The following is a 3,626-nucleotide window of genomic DNA, read 5'->3' as shown; positions in this document are numbered from 1 at the left end:
CTTCTGGTGTTTGTCTGGTGCATCCACTCTGGCTGAGAGAGGTGTAGCCCTTGATCATCATCCCCGTGCTCTCCTTCGGCTGCTAGTTGAGTTGTTTCGGCTTGATCCTGAGATAGGCACCGGCGATCGTTCTCTTCTAGTTGACATAGTGCCTTATCCTTGACCCCCTGCCTATCCACAGGCCGGCTGTCCAGACCCGTTGCGGTCCAAGGCGCAAGAGGAGCGCTATAAGACCATCCTTCTGGTTTTTGCTGGTACATCCACTCTAGCTGAGAGAAGTGCAGCCCTTGCTCCTCATTTCCGCACTCTCTCGTTTCCGCTTGGTGGGGATCTGAGTACCGAACTTGGCTCACTTCTGTATGGCACGGTGCCGTATCTGGTAGTCCGTCCTCGACTGTAAAACACGGCGCTGTATCTGGTAGATCATCCTCGATGGCGTGACACGGCGCCCTTTCCAAAAGACCATCCACGACTTTTGTTGGTGACGCACTACGCGTAGCGTCAATCTCGTGCGTGGCACCAGCTGCATGTGGTAGCATCCGGAAAAAGGCAAGCTTGAGGCATTGCTCCGCTGACAACCGTTCTGTGGGTTGTAGCTGCAGGCAAGCATCCAGGAGCTCCTGAATCTCAGGTTTTGCCGTCTCTCGCCTATTTGTTCGAAGCATCTCTGCCCATTTGCCATACTCGGCGGTCTTTGGTTGGTCGGGGAGTCCGATCCACAGCTCCATCACCATCACGCCCACCGACCAGATGTCGACCTTGGCCGTATATGGTGGCCGGTAGACCTCGGGCGCCGTATAGCGTTCCGTGCCGCACACTGTCATGGGTCGCTTGGCGTTGCTTGATAGCGCAAAATCGGCAAGCTTGGCATGTATTGGCTCTCGGGTTATGATGAGAATGTTGTCCGGTTTAACGTCGCGGTGAGTGATTCCCTTGCTATGTAGGTAGCTAAGTGCCTGTAGCACCTGATGAAAAATCGTGCGTGCCTCGCGGTATAAGAATCGCCGGGCCCTACTCTGGCATGCCATGCTACCTAGAGGGGCATACTCCATGATGAGTTGCGCTTGTTGTCTAATGCAAAAGTGGAAGGCGTGAATTATGATAATATGTTTCTGCGAGGCATTAGAGATAGAACGCGTAACTAATCATGATAGTGCTTACATGATTTAGCGTAGAAAGTATGCCAAGCTCTTTACATGCTTCGGCGCTCCCCGAGCTGCTCTGGTCGTAGCGCTTGATCGCGACGATATCGCCAGTCTCCCTATGTGACCCACGGTAGACGATCGCCGACTTCCCATGCCCAAGGACGGCGCCTAGTCTATAGCCATCCTGGCTTCGGCTAGTTGAAGGTTGCATAGTCGAGCCCGTCGAGCTGGCGAGACGCATTCTCCCTAGGCTCGGCAGCATCCCCTCAAGCTTGGCGAGGAAAGAAGTGTAAAGTGGCGACGTAATCTCATCGTCTCTCCACGGTCGTGTGAGTTCTATATCGAGCTGGGACAAACGCACCCTGATTGTATCTTGGCCAAAACTTATCTGCGTCTGTAGCCGTCTGGGCCCAAGCTCGTCCTCGACGTAAGTGAGATGTTTGGAGAGGTTACGCAGTATCACGGCACTACAGTCCGTGCGGAATGTAATGGCAAACTGCCGCTTGCTGATCCCTCGACACTCGGGGGGGAGGAGCACATCACAGGTCTCCCTATCACGGCCAAAGACAAAGCCGACGCCGGGGTTTTTGGGGAAATTCCTCGTGGTGATGCAGAGGGTCACGTCGGGCGGGGGACGCCCAGGTGCGGGTGTGCCATCCTCGCTGTCGATGGCTGTGTCGTTGTCAATCCATGGAAGCTCTTCACTTGTATGGAAGGGGCGGTTGTGCGAGTCCTCGACCATGTACGCCGGGGCTCTCACGGAGATGATGGTCCAACTCATACTGCTAGTAGATGTGCGATGTTGTGTAAAAGAGAGCAGAGAGCCGATGCCGTGCAACGCCGCGGGGAAGGGGGGAGGGTTGGGTTTTACAATACACCAGAGGGGCACGCTTCCTCTGAGTGTACAGCGCCACATTCAGCTTGAGAGCATGACAACCAATCGTCGGTGTTACCGGCGCGTAAACTCATGCATGATGCGCTGGGCTACGGATGGGTTTGGCGTTGGAGACTGGTTGGTAGAAAACAAGACGCGAGTAACCAACCATTGCGACGAATACTAAATATTTAAATTAGCGTATTGACAAAATGTTTGATACGACCAGATTTTATGGTGATTCAAATTTTGCAATCAACCGGGGGGGGGGGGGACGTGGTGTTGACCCGGAGCAGTTCTTTGGTATGTACCGTTCTTGGCTGAGGCTGACTAACAGCTCTCACGATTCCACAAGGCGCAACGCCTGCTCGCCCCAAGTACCCCAAGTACTTCCCACCTACAACATCCCGCCTGCGAACCACATACATCATACAACATAGCAGACTGCATGGTCATATCATTAACATCACCATCACTATATCTCGCAGTACTGCAGCATGGTCACGCCGCCCTACATTCCCACACATGACGACGACCCCCTCTTACCAATAGAATACCACCTGGTGGAATGCCATTCAGAGGCTCCCCCCTCGTCCAGCAGTCGCTGGTCTGGACCATGCGCCAGTGCACCCTCCGTTATCAGCTTCCATAGCTCCACGGCCACCGACCCCATATGGCGCGAGCCCGTGGGCCGTCTCCGACGCTGGAAGGAGCGCGTCACTGATACGATTCGGCTCTTCCAAAGCAAGGGCAAGGAAGGCATGAACATTATCCAGCAACAGCCGCTGCGCGTGCACGGACAGTATAACGAGCTGTTGATGAGCGACCGCACCCCTTTGCCTGACGACCTCGTCTTCTGGAAGAATACCCTCGCCTACTTGAAGCAGGAGGGACGCAAGAAGTTTCCCGAGGCCGCCGACGATAAACTGCGCCGCTCAGCAGCAGAAACGACAAAACCGCAATGGATTTATGACTGGATGAGGAAGGCAGAGGCAGAGGCAGCGCAGAATGCAAATAGGTTGGACACCACCAAAGAGCAGGAGGACAAGCCTGCCATGGACGACGCCGCCGCGCACGAGAAACCATCACCCCGGGAACGACCCGTGAGGAGGAGCACCAGCCGACATATGTTTGCAGGAAGACAAGGGTACGATGGGACGACCACTGCTTTGGAAGAGACGCAACGGCGACAGGAACATAAGCGCCGCGGCGCAGATACAGATGCCGAAACAGATCAAGAACAGACAACGCTACAAGAACCTATGTATACGACAGGGGAAACCAATAAAAAGGGGACGACGTCGACACGAAAACGACCAAGACTCGAATATTCTAGTTGCACGGTTCAAACAGACGCGCCGCCACCCTTAAAAAGACAACGACAACAAAGCAAACCACCAATTAAGCATGCGGCCGGGAAACGCCAATCTACAAGACAAGGACTCGGCAAAGGGGAAACAATAGCAGCATTCGCCGAGAATCGACTCGGTAGTGGGTGGGTGCCAGTAGGGCGGCGGGACGTGTGCGGGCCGCAGGCAATGGCACAAACAGATCAACCACTGCGACGCAGTCTGCGTATTGCCGCCCGTCGCAAGGCTGATGGGAAT

At 54.7% G+C, this 3,626-nt stretch overlaps 1 protein-coding gene across 1 annotated transcript; it reads right to left on the bottom strand.

The window, feature by feature from the left end:
- Positions 1 to 82: 82 nt before the first annotated feature.
- Positions 83 to 1,926, bottom strand: CCM_01332 (Serine/threonine-protein kinase; the record flags this gene model as incomplete). Its single annotated transcript, XM_006666488.1, has 3 exons — positions 83 to 136; positions 354 to 1,112; positions 1,162 to 1,926. The coding sequence occupies 3 exons, from the start codon at positions 1,924 to 1,926 to the stop codon at positions 83 to 85; spliced, it is 1,578 nt and encodes a 525-aa protein (XP_006666551.1).
- Between the last annotated feature and the right edge of the window lie 1,700 nt (positions 1,927 to 3,626).

The sequence above is a fragment of the Cordyceps militaris genome, assembly GCF_000225605.1.
Source record: "Cordyceps militaris CM01 unplaced genomic scaffold CCM_S00001, whole genome shotgun sequence".
Lineage (NCBI taxonomy): Eukaryota > Fungi > Ascomycota > Sordariomycetes > Hypocreales > Cordycipitaceae > Cordyceps > Cordyceps militaris.
The sequence above is the reverse complement of the archived record's forward strand: the minus strand, read 5'-3'. Positions and strand labels throughout refer to the sequence as shown.